This window comes from Papaver somniferum, chromosome 2, assembly GCF_003573695.1.
Source record: "Papaver somniferum cultivar HN1 chromosome 2, ASM357369v1, whole genome shotgun sequence".
Classification (NCBI taxonomy): domain Eukaryota; kingdom Viridiplantae; phylum Streptophyta; class Magnoliopsida; order Ranunculales; family Papaveraceae; genus Papaver; species Papaver somniferum.
The window spans coordinates 113509609-113523069 of NC_039359.1; the positions used below are offsets into that span (position 1 = coordinate 113509609).

The 13461-nt window shown below is 37.5% G+C and overlaps 3 protein-coding genes across 3 annotated transcripts; 2 read left to right on the top strand and 1 right to left on the bottom strand.

Annotated features, from left to right (window-relative positions):
• The first annotated feature begins 818 nt into the window (after positions 1 to 818).
• Positions 819 to 7538, top strand: LOC113348842. The gene is made up of 13 exons (XM_026592726.1): positions 819 to 1565; positions 2303 to 2402; positions 2792 to 3131; positions 3289 to 3401; positions 3853 to 3981; positions 4099 to 4192; positions 4324 to 4413; positions 4741 to 5573; positions 5729 to 5985; positions 6434 to 6596; positions 6773 to 6870; positions 6968 to 7049; positions 7191 to 7538. Exons 1-13 carry the CDS (start codon positions 1021 to 1023, stop codon positions 7272 to 7274), a joined length of 2928 nt encoding a protein of 975 aa, XP_026448511.1. The 5' UTR covers positions 819 to 1020; the 3' UTR covers positions 7275 to 7538.
• A 297-nt stretch (positions 7539 to 7835) lies between these two features.
• On the top strand, positions 7836 to 10487 carry LOC113348844 (mitochondrial import inner membrane translocase subunit TIM22-4-like). Its single transcript, XM_026592728.1, has 4 exons — positions 7836 to 8208; positions 8531 to 8721; positions 8994 to 9066; positions 10058 to 10487. Exons 1-4 carry the CDS (start codon positions 8025 to 8027, stop codon positions 10141 to 10143), a joined length of 534 nt encoding a protein of 177 aa, XP_026448513.1. The 5' UTR covers positions 7836 to 8024; the 3' UTR covers positions 10144 to 10487.
• Positions 10488 to 10597: 110 nt separating this feature from the next.
• LOC113348843 (bifunctional epoxide hydrolase 2-like) lies at positions 10598 to 11942 on the bottom strand. Its single transcript, XM_026592727.1, has 4 exons — positions 11709 to 11942; positions 11410 to 11624; positions 10995 to 11311; positions 10598 to 10901 (listed from the first exon to the last, which is right to left on the bottom strand). Exons 2-4 carry the CDS (start codon positions 11560 to 11562, stop codon positions 10649 to 10651), a joined length of 723 nt encoding a protein of 240 aa, XP_026448512.1. The 5' UTR covers positions 11563 to 11624; positions 11709 to 11942; the 3' UTR covers positions 10598 to 10648.
• Between the last annotated feature and the right edge of the window lie 1519 nt (positions 11943 to 13461).

The window sequence follows — 13461 nt, forward strand, 5'->3', positions numbered from 1 at the left end:
ACTATTTTGGATGCTGCAGGAAACAACATTGATAACAGAGGATACTCAGATCACTCTGGAGGTTGGGGAGCAACATGAGGTGCAGATCTAGCTTTCAGCTGGGCCAAGGAAAAGCAACACATGAACATTGAAGTACAAGCTGAATCAAAGGAAATCCTGGTCAGATTTCACTATCTATACCATCAAGCAATTCAAGGAAGGTTCAACCCCAATTACTATGACAATTCAAGAAACAATGTTGAAGATTATAACTCAAGAATCAAGCATATCTCTTTTGTTTTAAGTAGTCTTAAGTTAATTTACAGACTTCAAAATTTGGAAACACTTAATTTAGCTATTTTATGTAAGAACAATGAAAGCAGACTTCACACAAGCGCTGCTACTCCCTTGTATGGCCCTTAGTTCTTTTTGCTAAGATTTTTCTATAAAAAAAAAAAAGTTGGCTGCCCTAAAAAAAAAAAAAAAAAAGAAAGTGCTATGTGCACATGAACCAGCCTTATCATAGCCTAGGAACCGAACCAGTCAGGTTTCCTTTGTTTGGCACTAATCATCGGCCTTTAACCAACGGTTGTAGTCCATTCAAAATTTCAAACAACGCAAATATCAAGAAAATAAAACCTACGTCACTCTCCCAACCCAAATACTCCGCACTGACAGAATTTAAGAAAATAATAAAACAAACATAACTCCCAGCCGTTCATTTATTCAAATAAATTCAAATTCTAGAATCGACGGTCAAATGGTTAAGCGTAACATCAGCGTTATAAATCTAAGACATATGGAAGTATTGTTACATGTTAACTCCATTCTTTCCCATTCAAGAAAACGCCATAATTTTCTTCTTTTCACTGTTTCACAGTTTTGAATAACCCTCTGATTTTCACTTCTAGGTTTTCATTTTTACTTCAATTGAAGCTGAAAATCAGAGTCTCAGAGCTGATTTCAAAATTGAAATAAAAAAGAAACCCTAGTTTTCATTTATTTCGAAAATTTCATGAAAGATTGGGAATTTGTTACAAGATGATAGTTAGAACTTATGGTCGTAGGAAAAGTGGATTAACAAGGAGTTACTCTGATTCAGATTTTAATGAAGATGTTGGTTTTGATGATAGTTTAAATTTCAGAGAGTCTTTATCTCAAGAAGCTTCTTACAGCGTTGGGTTTTCGTCACAAGATTCAACTACTTGGAATTTCGATTCTGAAATTTATGGTTCTCAACAATCACTATCTCTACTTCCTCCAAGAATTCCTGAGTCATTATCGCAAGGTGATACGAGAAAGTCGAAGAAACCTAGAAAAAACCTAAAAAGGGAATTGAAACAATTTGGTGATGTGAAACCTTCAAATTCAAAAGGGGTGGGGGTTAGGTCATTTTCTTCACTTACCACGAGTACTTTAATGGAAGCACAAGAGTCCGGAGAGATGATGGAACATGTTGATGAAGTGAGTTATGCTTTGGATGGACTTAGAAAGGGGCAACCATCTCGGATCCGTCGTGCTAGTTTATTAGCTCTCTTAACGATTTGCGCAACTGCATCTCAACGTCGTCTACTTCGAACTCAAGGGTAGGTGAAAATTCAAAATTTTCCTGCCTTTCATTTTTGTTAATTGCTGTGAAATTAGTATTTTGTAGAAGTTCTGTTGTCTATTTTGCTGGTTTGAGAATTTGATTAGGTCCAAAACAACATATAGTTGACGATTACTAGAAAAGGAAATTACATTAATAGGGGTTTAAGCATAAGAATGCAAGATCATAATTAAAACACGGTCAAGCGATCTGAACACTGATTTTGTGGAAGAGGACCTTTCTACATCCCCTCAGTATCTTAAAACTAGAATTCCCAAAAAATTTGTTTAATAGAATACCAATTTTAGAGTCTTTCTATAGCACTAATGAATGACTACGAACAGTTGAAGACTGTATTAGTAAAGCGACCTTACACATTTAGATGGCGGGGTCGAGAACTTTTAAGGGGTGTTGGACACTTGAACACACGCTTGATTATATTCTGGACTCCATTATAATTATATTATGGGTAAGTGGTAGCACTGAGGATCTTCCAATGTGCATAAACTTTGGCAGCAGTGACTTTTTCTTTTCCCCTTAAACCTAGCAACCTATTATCTTTTTTTGGTTGCCAGAAATGATGAAATGGGGTTTTCTCTCAAGATATGAAATGTTTTAGCCATATCATTTGTTTCTTACAGATTCTAATTTGTGCAGGTTACCATTTTCATTTCAATGTTGGAGTCTTTTCATATGTGTGCTCATCTTTTTTGAATTTTTGAACTGTGTGTTCAGGATGGCGAAGACAATAATTGACTCTATTCTAGCTCTCAGTTTCGATGATTCTCCCAGCAATCTTGCTGCAGCTGCTCTTTTTTATATTTTGGCAAGTGATGTAAGTAGTTCAACTGTCTGCTTGGGGGGGATCCCTCTTAACAATTCATCTAGTTAGGTGTTCTGGGTTTGCTTCTAACTTGTAATTTACCAATTATAGATACATTTTATGTACTCACCATATGACTTTAACAAAGATAACCTGCTTTAAATTCAGACTCAAAGATATGTCATGGTTGTAGAGAAGGTTGCCCCAAAAGTGATTACAAGAAAATTAGTATATTATTGCTTAAGCATGCACAAATTAGTATTTCAATGCATAAGTTATAACAGTTTAACGTGCATCATTCTCCTTCTCAATTAATTCCTATGGTGCACTCTAATTTACTAGGTTTTCCAACAATTCAAATAGAAAAACCATCAACCTTTTTAAGTTTATTACTATTTCAGGGTCAAGATGATCAACTTTTGGATTCACCTGTTTGTATTCGCTTTCTTCTTAACCTATTACGTCCATCCACACGGGTTAAGATCGAAGACAAACTGCCTACTATTGGTGGTAAGCTTCTAGGATTACATCGGAGTACTGTCACTTTGGAAGATAGAACTGAAACGTTAGATGCCAGCTCCACTGCAATTATCTCAAAAGTTCAAGATATTCTTTTAAGTAGTCAGGAGATAGAGTCAAGTAACAGGGTTGATGATGGTATTGGGAGGCCAGAGTTGACTCCTAAGTGGATAGCTTTGTTGACGATGGAGAAAGCGTGCTTATCTACAGTTTCTCTTGAAGGTAGAAAAAAATACCACTCTCTTCTTTTCGGTCACTGGAAGTTATTTAAATATCTGTCTGTTGTTTCTTATTTAAAATTCGGATTGAACTATCTATAGAAATCTGTTCTTAACGTTTATACATATCACTTACTCGGGGTGATGGTATGTTTGTCCAGACACATATGGTACATTTGGAAGATCTGGAGGAAGTTTTAAGGAACGATTACGGGAGCTTGGAGGTCTTGATGCTGTATTTGATGTAGCTCGGAATTGTTATTCCGTTATGGAGGTGTGAGCTTGTATGTCTATGTAGTCTTTCTTTTTGTTGTGATTTATGATGATAAGAATAGGTTGATTGTTGATCATATATTGTTGACCTACTACATAAAAGCTTTAATATCAACTTTTGGTTCTCTGCTCGGTCTAGCTTGTTTTTTTCTACCTTGATATCATGAATGAGTTATTCCTATGCCATATATCAAAGGTAGAGTTGATTTTTGTTTCCAACTCATGTGTGTATAGATCAACAAAACACGTTGGTACTTTCATCATGAGATAATGCTTTAGAAGCTTGTAAGTTGGTTCAATGAAGTCAGTATGGTTTATGAATAGCAAATATAACCAGCTTCCTCTAGGGAGTTTTGACTGCTTCATTTTGTTCTTTCTTTTAGTTCTCTTCTTCTTTGGTGTTATTGTATACTCTTAATCGGTAGTTTGTTATGCAACCCATTTATTTGCAGGTCTGGTCAAGAAAAACTATGCCTTCCGCCAGGGAATTAAAAGATGAAGGGGCATTAGAGACTGTAGTGCTGCTACTGAAATGTTTAAAGATCATGGAGAATGCCACGTTTCTAAGTAAAGATAATCAGGTACAAGGCGAATAGTATTTTCTAGTCTCAAATGATTGATATCATGATATGGCATATGTGATTGATATGGGCCTGTAATCGTACATGTATTATTCATATTACTGGTATTCTTAACAGGTTCACTTGCTTGGGATGAAAGGGAAATCAGACTTTGGGGGATCCTCCATTTCTTTTATAAATCTCATGATAAGTCTCATCAGAATTCTTTCAGGTAGGCTAACATTTCCATACTTCTGCTCTGCCATTTTCTAGTTAGTTTAAATGATTGTTGGCACTTAGGTGTACTCTGTGTTTTTTGTTTTTGTTTTTATGATTGACTGATTGTGCCAGCATTGTTTATAGGTCTTTCCTTGGATCTGAAGTCTCCCATTTACTCTGGTAATGGGCCTCATGGTCACGCTTCCAAGATTATGTTGAAGGAAGACAGGCACTGTATGTCGTACATTTTTTTTCTCCTCCTTTTTCGTTTTATACAGTATGTTGCATGTTAGGATGATTAAGCTTCACAAGAACTTGTTGAAAGCACCCGTCCTCTGAAAGTTTATCCTGCTTCGAGCAGTTTGCTGATCCATGACTTATTTCATGTAGCTTATAATCGTTAAGGAGTTTTTTTGTTTTTGTTTTGAGTTTACTGTTTAGATATTGAAAAATCTCCAACATTCAGAGGGCACTCAGTTAGCAACTCAGTAATACTACATTTTTGTATGTCATTTCTAGAAGGAAGCGCAGAACTAAAAGTTTGTTTTCGTCAATTTGCAGTTGATCCGGATGGAATTGTATCTAGCAGTTCATCTGGAAGGTGCTGTGGCACCGATAAGGCTTCTCAAGACAGCTTCAATGTATCTCAGAAATTCCCAAGATTGTCTACTTCTCCGTCAGTCATTTATGTGTCTAGTTCTGAAACTACATCGAGATCAGTTAGTGGAACATCAAAGAGTTCACATTGTGGGGTAGGCAGAAAAATTAATGGTTTGAAGATGAGTGCTAGTCTTAGTAAGAGACCTACAGTTACCAAAACCAGCAAGTGCATAAATTTAGATGACAGCGAAGATTCATTTGCATTTAATGAAACATCAAAACTTTCCGATAGGGGAGCTGGCCTAAAAGTTAATGGTCTAGAGGTCAGTGCCGGTCTGAGTAAAAAACCTAGTGTTGCCAAAGACAGTGAGTGCATAAATTTAGATGATAGTGAAGATCCATTTGCGTTTAATGAAACATCAAGTTGTTCAAATGGTGGAGTAGGCATGAAAATCAATGGTCTCAAGATGAGTGTTGGTCTGACTAAGAGATCTAGTGTTACGGAGAACATTGAGTGCATAAATCTAGATGACAGCCAAGATCCATTTGCATTTGACGAAGAAGAGTTTAAACCATCAAAGTGGGATAAGTTACCGAAGAATAAAGTAATTCGAACACAGAAAAGCAGAAAATCAGTTAGAGAGTTCAATGACGTTTGTGAACCGATGCTTATATCCAGCCAAAGTGAGACTAGTAGGGAGGAAAATTGTCATTCTTGCGAGATCACTGAACCACCTGCAGTTGAAGGAGGAAATCCGGACCTTTTATCAGATTGTCTTCTTAGTGCTGTGAAGGTATCTCTCTCTTCATGATTCTTTTGAGTTTGGAACTATTTGGTAATTGCATTGCACTATTATTTTCACTTTCAGGACCTTCCTGTGAGGATAGAGTATTTTATAAATGATCATGGAACCAGTTATTGTAACCTAAAATTTAAACCTTTTGACAGGTTTTGATGAACTTAACGAACGACAATCCTTTAGGATGTCAGCAAATTGCTGCATGTGAAGGACTCGAAACATTGTCTAAGTTGATCGTTGGGCATTTTCCATCATTCACTGCATGCATATACTTATGCAAGCAGACAAAGGACAACAATACGCCACAGAGTCAGAAAGACAGGCACTTGACAGATCAAGAGTTAGACCTTCTTGTAGCTATTCTGGGCTTACTTGTGAACTTGGTGGAGAAAGATGGTCAAAACAGGTTCAGTTTTGTTTCTTACTTTGAGTCACATATCTAATCTTGAGTTGTTATTTCTGTGAAACAGAGGGATACTTTTTTAGGGTCGTATGGATTTTGAGCTATTGTTTCCATAAATTAATCAAGGATCCATGTGACAAGTAAACTTACATGCTCTTTCTGAACTGTCTCATGTAATTTATCAGTAGAGCTGTCTATGTAGAGAAAATTAGGGATATAGCTGTAAACCCGGTTTCTACACAATTGAAGTACCATGATCTAATGATAGGTTTTCTCACCTCGTCCCCAAAGTGATTAATAATCTAATTTATCACAAGTGTGTCTCATACTTATTCCCTCGGCCACTTGCACTTCTACTTTATAACATATGTGTGCCTTAATGTTTTTTTTTTTCCTACGTGGGAAGGTCCCGTCCGAGTGGTAAGTTTCAGTTTACTGTTTCTATCTGCAGATCCCAGCTTGCGTCTACAAGTGTCTCACTACTGACATCCGGAGAATCAGAAGAGACGGAAACCCACACTGATGTAATTCCACTTCTTTGCTCTATCTTTTTGGCCAACCACGGCGCAGGTGAAGCAGCTGAAGCAGCTGAAGATGGAAATCAATTGACATGGGTAAGTAACTTGGTTTTTTATTACGTTTACTACAGTGCTCGATCTGATATATTTAATAGTGGAATCGAGTCCCATACAACATCTACAAGAGTAAGAAAACTTATGATGCAAAGTTGATCCTGAAGGATCGATATGCAGTAACTTCTTTAAAATCAGTATTGTGTGAATTCTTACAGAGTGAAGAGGCTGCTGTTCAACAAGGTGAACATGAAGCTGAGAAGATGATCATAGAGGCTTATGCAGCTTTGCTTCTTGCCTTCCTTTCAACAGAGAGGTTTGCTCTCTCTCTCTCTCTCTCTGCCTCCCTCTTGCCCTCCCTCTCTCCCTCTTCCTTCATCCCCTGACTAAAATGTTTCATATGTTGCCGCCAGTAAAAATGTGCGTGAAGCTATTTCCAGCTGCCTTCCTGATCATAGTTTGGAGATTCTTGTGCCTGTGTTGGAACGATTTGTGGTAAGTAGCATCTGTCTCTGTTTTTCTTTTCTTTTTTACTCTTTTACTACCAGGTTTTGACGATACCCCTCAAACTTCTTTTGCTCGGCACTGCTTCTTCTTGCTGATTGCTTTATGATGCATGTTTTTTCTTTCCTTTAGGCGTTTCATCTGACACTGAACATGATATCACCGGACACACATGCTGTTGTAAGCGAAGTAATTGAATCTTGCAGGAGGAGTTGAGAGTATAAAAGCCAACCCTAGTTGTAACCTGGGCCAGTCCATCTCTCTGTTGTATTTAAAGGTGGCCTCAACCAGCAGTAAAATTTGACAAGCCTGTATTTCTTCTAGTCAGATCATTTGTGTTTCTTTTGTCCATTATTTTTTGTACGTGTTTCACCATCTCGGTGTATGATGTGTTTGTACACCCGCTAGACGGATAATTGTATACAAAAGAACAATAAGGAAATTATAACTGTTTTCCTCTTTTTTCTTTTCGAACCTCCACCTTCACCTCAATGTACAGTCACAGTCCATGGTGTATTCAATTTATTTTTGAGCAAGTTGTATATTGCTGGTCAAGTATATTGACAACCAAATCTCTCAAGCACCTACGTATTTGCAAACCCGGAATTAGTCTTTTGCACATTTTAGGTGGCATCAGATTTCCAGCATCATTTTCAACCGAATCAAATTTCTGTTCAGGTGGTCGGAGAGGTTTACATCCGTCTGGGGATATTTGCTGGTTGCCTATAGCAAAACCGCATTCAAATAAGTGCCTAAATCCATATTTGTGGCTACGAAATTACTCTTTTCGTGAGCGTTTCTTTAACTTGAAGAAAACATCTTTAATGGCGGGATCTCTTCTTCTATTTACCCCTCCTTTCGCATTTCTCTACTTCTTTTCTCCTTCGAACAAAGTCTATTAGGGTTTATCATATTATAAGAGTGTAAAATATTGTTGCATAAACCCTTCTTTAGTTTGCAACAACCATGGCCTCTACTTCAGAAGCAGAATCTGCTGCTGCTGTTCCTGCTCCTGCCGCCGCTACTTCGAGTTCAGAAGTAGCAGAGAAACCTGCGGTAGAGCCATTGAGATTACCATCAATTGAGGAAGTTCGTGGGCAAGATATCTGGAATAATTGTGCTGTTCGCAGTGTTGTTAGTGGAGTAATGGGTAAAATCTCCCTCTCTCTCTCTCTCCCACTCTCCAACATAATTAAATACACAGTCAATCACTGATTTCTGATTCTCTATTGTCAATTCATTTTAAGTTGGACCAAAAAAAAAGATTTGATTTTTATGCTTGGTTTGAAAATTTGAGAATTTCTGATACTTAGGGTTTCAAAAATGAATTAGTTTTATGTTGGACCAGAAAAGGTTTGATTTTGATGGTTAATTTGAAGTTGTGTGGTCTGTTTATTGTTTGAGGATTCCTCAGTTTTGGGGTTTATTATGTGAGGTGATGATTGATTTATGTTTTTGTTATGATCTTGTAGGAGGTGGGTTAGGGATAGCGATGGGTTTGTTACTTGGGGCATTAGATAATCCTATGATGCAAGAGGAAATGACTGTAAAGCAGCAGATTATTCATTCTGCAAAAACAATGGGTAAAAGGAGTTATCATTCAGCCAAAACATTTGCAATCATGGGTTTGGTTTTCTCTGCTGCAGAATGTGTTGTTGAGAAGGTATAATCACAAACTCTGTAATACAACTTGTTTGATCTTTGATCTGAAGACGAGCCGGCAGTCCCACATTTTTAGAGCTCTTATATATTTTTATTGGCACGTTTGATATTGAATTAACTGAGTATGTATATTGAATAACTGAGTCCAGCATTCAACAAATGATTTTAGGAACACGGATCTAATCTAGATGAAGCAAATTCTGCTGATTTATTTATGTTTTTATGGATATCTGCCATCTTGTTTGCCTAATAATTTGGGACCTCTGAATTTAGGCACGGGCAAAACATGACACGGCAAATTCAGCTGTAGCAGGGTGTGTTACTGGAGGTGCATTATCTGCCAAGGGTAAGGATTGTATATCAGTCTGCCATTTATATAATTCTCTATCAATCTGTATAAATTCCTATTGGTTTAGTTTTGTTTGTGATTGTAGTATGAGTTGTCTGCTAACCTGCTGGCTTCTAGCTCCACTTTTGTGTTCTATGCTTTTTATAATTTACTTGGAGCGGAATTCTAAGCTAGACCTGTGAAACCGGTCTAATTATTACTGAGAGACTGTGCTTCGTCTGAAAGATTTCCTCTTTGTCCATTAATAAAAGGGAACTCTCCTCATACAATATGAAATTCCTCCTTGTTTCTCGTCAGGGTTTATCTCACCTGTTGTCATCAAAATAACAAGGACCAACCACCTCATTGATGCTGCATATATTCCCTGCTTTAAGTTATCTGCACTGCACTTCGCATAATTCAGTTGTTACCGTTTTATAGATAATGCAGTTGTTTTTAATTACTCCACTTCCTAAAGTGTCTGAACATTTCAAATGATTGAACCGTTTAGTCTTTACACTATCATTGAAGGAAAACTAGACTGCTACAGAATGTAGGAGATGGGGTTCTTCTCCTGGAAGAATTTCCCAGTAATGTATGGTTGAAAATTGCTTGTCTGCTTACCTCGTTCTGACAATGGCCCGTGTTATCTACTCATCATTGCACAAGACAGCTGAGATCTGTCAATCTACACTATTAACAGAATGGTTAAGATGGGTGAAAGTGATCCGTTAATGTGGTGTTTCACCAAAACCCAAGATATTTCAGAAAGTATTAGGAGAAAGCGTTGGGGATTTAAAAGCTTAACTGGGATCCCAACCTTTCGTTAAGAGGAAACAAAAGAAAAGAGTTCACATTTCATCTTTAGGATCTTGTTTGTATTGTATTATCTTTATTTAAGTGTGCTTCGTTAATCTATAAAAAAAATTCTTCAGTAGATAATTATGCAACCCGTATCTTTCTTGTCTAGGGCTATGATAATCGGTTTCTGGATTTTGTGTCATTTCAGGTGGTCCACAGGCAGCGTGCCTTGGTTGTGCTGGTTTTGCAACCTTTTCGGTCTTGATCGAGAAGTTCATGGACAGGCACACTTGATTATATAGAGAACATTATTCCAAATTTATATACTGATATATCTACCCAGCACTAGTTATTTATTTTCCTCTCACCCAAGAGGACGTACTTGTTTTATTTTTGTTGTTGTTAAGATAGCAGCTTAGTATAACTCAGCCTGTAGATTTCTCCCTCCTTCGATTCTGAGCCATTCCTACTGCTTTGAAGTCCAACAAAAGTTTGAGATTATTTTAAATCTGAAAAACTAAATGAAATTTTGTAGGGCAATTCATCATGCAATAATGGGGGAGAAACAAGTTCTAGAGAATTTTGTGCTGAACTGGTTTCTTTGTGCTTTTAATTTTGTTTGGTTTTATTATTGCATACATTCTGCTGTTGTAATCAACCCATATTCTGCTACACCAATCACAACCAAATAAAGCCGAACCCAAGTACTTATTATAGGCAAGTATTACAAGTTTTCTGGTACCATCATCTCAGTTATTAACTTTACTACAGTAGTTGTTGGATCAGAGACGAATCAGGATCATACATGGTTGTGCTTACTGAGGAATTTGATGATGAGCTCATTCACCTGCTCAGGAAATTGCTCCTGAGCAAAATGGGTTCCTTCAGGTAAAGATGTGAGTTCCATGTCAGGAACATACTCCTTCACCTTTTCGCTAGATATATACTGCTCCATCCCTGGAAATTTGAGAACATAGTCCTTCTCACCCATGATCACCAACACTGGAACGTCAAGTTTTGGATTGTTTATACCAAACTGCTCATTAATCGACCTTAGATCAGACAGAACAGGCATAGAATGAGATTAAGTGCTGCATAAACAGAATAACTACTCCTCAATAATCATTTAGAACTCTGGAATTTACCTGTATGGAACTTGCAATGCAGTATGAAAACCAGATTTTTCATACAGAGAAGCATAAGCAGAGAGATCTTCTTCACTGAACCATGGTGGGAGAGGATGAGATTCGTCTACCAAGTCCATGATCTCTTTATCTTCTGGTGCTATAGGTATCTCACTCTTCGAAAAGAGAATGTATATGTTTCGAATAGCAAATGCAAGCGAAGGACCTGGAGGTAGAAATGGAACACCTATTGCCACAACGCCTCTCACTCTCTCTGGGTGTAGAATTGCGAACAGGTAACCTGGTCGAGCTCCAAAATCTTTCGCAACAATAAAAGCCTAAATGTCGTTACCCTCGTTTAGTCAATAACCTTGATTGATTGCAAGAGTTCAAATCTTAAAACCCTAAATTTGAATCTTTTGAAAAATGAAAAAACCTTGGAGATGGATAAGGAGTCAACGATGATGAGAAGGTCCTTGATCAGGTCACTGAAGGAAGCCTTTTCAGGTTCTTGGGGAATTTCTGATAATCCATAGTCTCTGAAATCAGGAGCAATTGCACGATATCCAGCTTTTGCTACCGCGATCATCTGGTGCCGCCATGAATACCAAATCTCAGGAAACCCATGTAAGAAAACTACCACTGAATCACCTACAGAAATGAAAATTTACGCATTTTTTTAGCAAATTAATCATAAACAGAAAAACCTATGATTAAGATTGTTATTACTAACACCTGTTCCGACTTCGGCAAAGTGAAGCTTAAGACCCCCTGTATCAACATACTTGTGCCGTAGTTAACACACTGGCGATAGTTGTACTAGTAATATTCTCTTTCACTATCTTCCTGCACTTATATTACAGATGTTATTACAATTGAGGATCCAATCACATTCAGTTAGTGACTAATGCTTCATATACGTCTAGAACAAAGTGTGTGACTTGTCACATGGACTACCTGTAGCTTATCAATGACTCCCTCCGTTTTAAAAAGATAGGCTTGTTTCTTGTTACTGAAACAAGCCTATCTTTTTGAAACGGAGATAGTATATACTGAAATAGTAAAACCTAGTTTGAGTGCAGATTCTCTAATTGGATTCTATACATTAATCTTAAGGATACAGCCGAAGTGATTAATATAAACTTTTTCCCCTTTCATTAATATTAGATATGAAGTTCTTTAAGTATCTGTTCTTCTTTGAAAGTGAGGGTGTAGTCCAAGTAATTGATTGTTTCTTGAGTCAGATTTGCTGTAAGTTTTTCTATTTATTTGCTGGGGGTAACTTGTGGATATTTGGTCGATTCATGCCAACCTGATCTGTGAAACATCCAACTCAGGCTGACTCCTGTCCTGACCTGAAGTTGACCAAAGTAGAAGCTTGTTTCATCAGGAGAAGAGGATACCATGCTATGTGTTGTCCCATAAATTTCAGGTCAATTTAGTTAGTTATATTTAAAAGACAGTGCTAGTTTCATGTTCTATATACTTCAATTCATTTAACATGTCTAAAACGGAAGAAAAGGTTAAATATTTGTAAGTGGGGAGTCTTAAGGATTTTTTTCTTAACCAGAGAGCATTAGATACTTTCGACGTCGTTTACTTTTATGGTCGTGCTTTTTTTTTTTCATGCTCAGGTATCGTATTCTGTGTATGAGACCTGCAATTCAGATGACTTGAGAGCACTGAATGAAATGGTAAATTAGAGTCAGGATTACTGGCTAGGGAAATAAATTTGTATGTTGCAGTTGAGTTGGCGTCATATGCGAATGCTTTTCTGGCTTTGGGGTAGAGAGTTCTAGTATTTGTGAAAGAATAGTAAAAAACAGTTGAAAGGGAATTTACCTGAGTCAGTCTCAGTGGTTCGTTTGAAAAAACTATAGTTTCTCAGACAATTTCCTCAAAAGGTATGTTGCCAGTTGAACTGTTCCTTTTGCACAACCTTGAGGTATTGGGTTTAAGTGGCAATGAGTTCGGTGGATCAATTACGGTAAAAATCTGAGTTAATTTTGTCCAGATATCTTGATGTCTGAAAGGGAAACAGTGCTTCTTGCGGAAGCAAGAGAGAGAGAGAGAGACAGAGGAGGAACAGAGAGAGGTTGGGAATCACCCATTGTTGAGAGAGCACAGGAACGAAAATTACTCGAGGAAAGGCTAAAACTCTTCCCTTCATTTATCAAACTGTGGTTGATGCTGGGATGGCTAGAGGATTGGCTTGGTCACTTGGAGGAGAAGATGAACGGCTGAGTAAAGCTGGAGCTGTTCTACTTTTCATTACATCCAGGAAGAAAAATCTAAAAAACCCTGATCTTTGGCTTGCTGCTGCTTGAACTGAATCAAGAATTGAAACAAGAAGGAATCTGAGGTTCTTAGAGCCTACTAGGTATTGCAGGGGTGCCCAGCAAGTGGGAGACAGTGGACAGGGTTAATTTAGATGATCGTGCATACCCAGCAAACATTAGAGTCGTCATTTTGGTGAAGAAAATGTTTT

Coding starts and splice junctions, on each gene's coding strand:
- LOC113348842 (XM_026592726.1), top strand. CDS start 1,021: ATGATAGTTAGAACTTATGGTCGTAGGAAAAGTGGATTAACAAGGAGT. Junction 1,566..2,302: donor CGTCTACTTCGAACTCAAGG/GTAGGTGAAAAT, acceptor CTGTGTGTTCAG/GATGGCGAAGACAATAATTG. Junction 6,597..6,772: donor ATGGAAATCAATTGACATGG/GTAAGTAACTTG, acceptor GAATTCTTACAG/AGTGAAGAGGCTGCTGTTCA.
- LOC113348844 (XM_026592728.1), top strand. CDS start 8,025: ATGGCCTCTACTTCAGAAGCAGAATCTGCTGCTGCTGTTCCTGCTCCT. Junction 8,209..8,530: donor TGTTGTTAGTGGAGTAATGG/GTAAAATCTCCC, acceptor ATGATCTTGTAG/GAGGTGGGTTAGGGATAGCG. Junction 8,722..8,993: donor CAGAATGTGTTGTTGAGAAG/GTATAATCACAA, acceptor CTCTGAATTTAG/GCACGGGCAAAACATGACAC.
- LOC113348843 (XM_026592727.1), bottom strand. CDS start 11,562: ATGATCGCGGTAGCAAAAGCTGGATATCGTGCAATTGCTCCTGATTTC. Junction 11,312..11,409: donor ACTCCTTATCCATCTCCAAG/GTTTTTTCATTT, acceptor AACGACATTTAG/GCTTTTATTGTTGCGAAAGA. Junction 10,902..10,994: donor GCATTGCAAGTTCCATACAG/GTAAATTCCAGA, acceptor GTCTGATCTAAG/GTCGATTAATGAGCAGTTTG.